At 36.1% G+C, this 1178-nt stretch overlaps 1 protein-coding gene across 2 annotated transcripts in view; it reads left to right on the top strand.

Moving 5' to 3' along the window:
* FGD4 (FYVE, RhoGEF and PH domain containing 4) overlaps positions 1-1178 on the top strand; it is a 123315-nt gene that overhangs the window by 100922 nt on the left and 21215 nt on the right. For both annotated transcript variants that reach the window (XM_019515462.1, XM_019515461.1), the window contains exon 9: positions 636-694. In XM_019515462.1, the coding sequence (XP_019371007.1) occupies positions 636-694 (59 nt within the window). The remainder of the gene's footprint in view (positions 1-635; positions 695-1178) is intronic.

The following is a 1178-nucleotide window of genomic DNA, read 5'->3' as shown; positions in this document are numbered from 1 at the left end:
ACACACACACACACACACACACACACACACACACTTTTGATTTAATTTCTATTTTGGTGTAGAAATACATTTTGTTTACCATTTTATACAGAAATGCTTTTGCCAGGAAAAACCCCCTCAGAATTGGGTTCCATATTTTGTTTTTAAGAATACAAGTGGGTTAATTTTCAAGTTCTATTTTTCCATGCTTAAATTCTGTAAGAATAGATTGTGAGTTGTTAAAATTAAGTAATATTTGTCAGTGAACTTCATCAAATAATTTGAACTGGTTTAACCGACTACAGAAGTCACAGTGCATGTTTTTGTTCTTTGACTGGAGGAACCATGACACCTGGAATCATGTTTTAGGTAAAAGCTCTCAAATTAAGTTTAAAATTTCAGTCTACAAGTATCTGGAAATAATTGGTTAAATTTGGCCAGTATTCCAGTTTAGTTTTCCTGAATCCATGAGCTCTAACATCTGTAACTCTAGCAGGCTAAACTGTAATTTACTTTATATTGATAATTAGAGAAGTTTGTGGAGTCTGACTTCCTTAGAAAACTTGTAAGTATGCTTTTCATGGTTTGAGCTAGTGGTTTGAGTATTAACAGCACATAACTATGAAATTTCATTTGTTTGCCATTCTTGTGTCTAGAATCCCTGGAGATTATATCCACAGCAGCAAGTCACTCCAATAGTGCAATCCGAAAAATGGTAGGTGGCTTTTAAGCGTTTTCCCTTTTTTGTAGCCCTGTGTTCTTAGTACTGTATAGTAAATACCGTGTAAATTAAGATGCTCTGTGAATTGAGTTTTACCAAATCTGTAGAATATCAATTTTTCTAACAGGTGAATTGGCAAATTTGGTTTCTCTACTTCAAAGTATAGAGGTCACTATTAGCCTTTTTGGGTGCTTATAGATGTGCTCGTTCATGTTCTAATTAGTGTCAGAACAGACAGATTAATCGACTCTGCTCCCCATTCTAATTAAAACGTCCCAGTGTTGCCTCACCATCACATGCATTAAGTACATGAGCCTTTCAAAATGGCCTTGAGGGCACTTTATCTAAACCTGATCAAATGAGCTTTAGATAAAGCCATTCCTGCACCTGATCCTGCCGCTGTTTTGAAATGTGCAGGGGCTTAATACATGTGACAGGTATCCCAGTGGCTCTCTGGGAACCACTCTAATTAACACCA

This window comes from Gavialis gangeticus, unplaced genomic scaffold, assembly GCF_001723915.1.
Source record: "Gavialis gangeticus isolate Ggan-Ray unplaced genomic scaffold, GavGan_comp1, whole genome shotgun sequence".
Classification (NCBI taxonomy): Eukaryota; Metazoa; Chordata; order Crocodylia; family Gavialidae; genus Gavialis; species Gavialis gangeticus.
The sequence above is the reverse complement of the archived record's forward strand: the minus strand, read 5'-3'. Positions and strand labels throughout refer to the sequence as shown.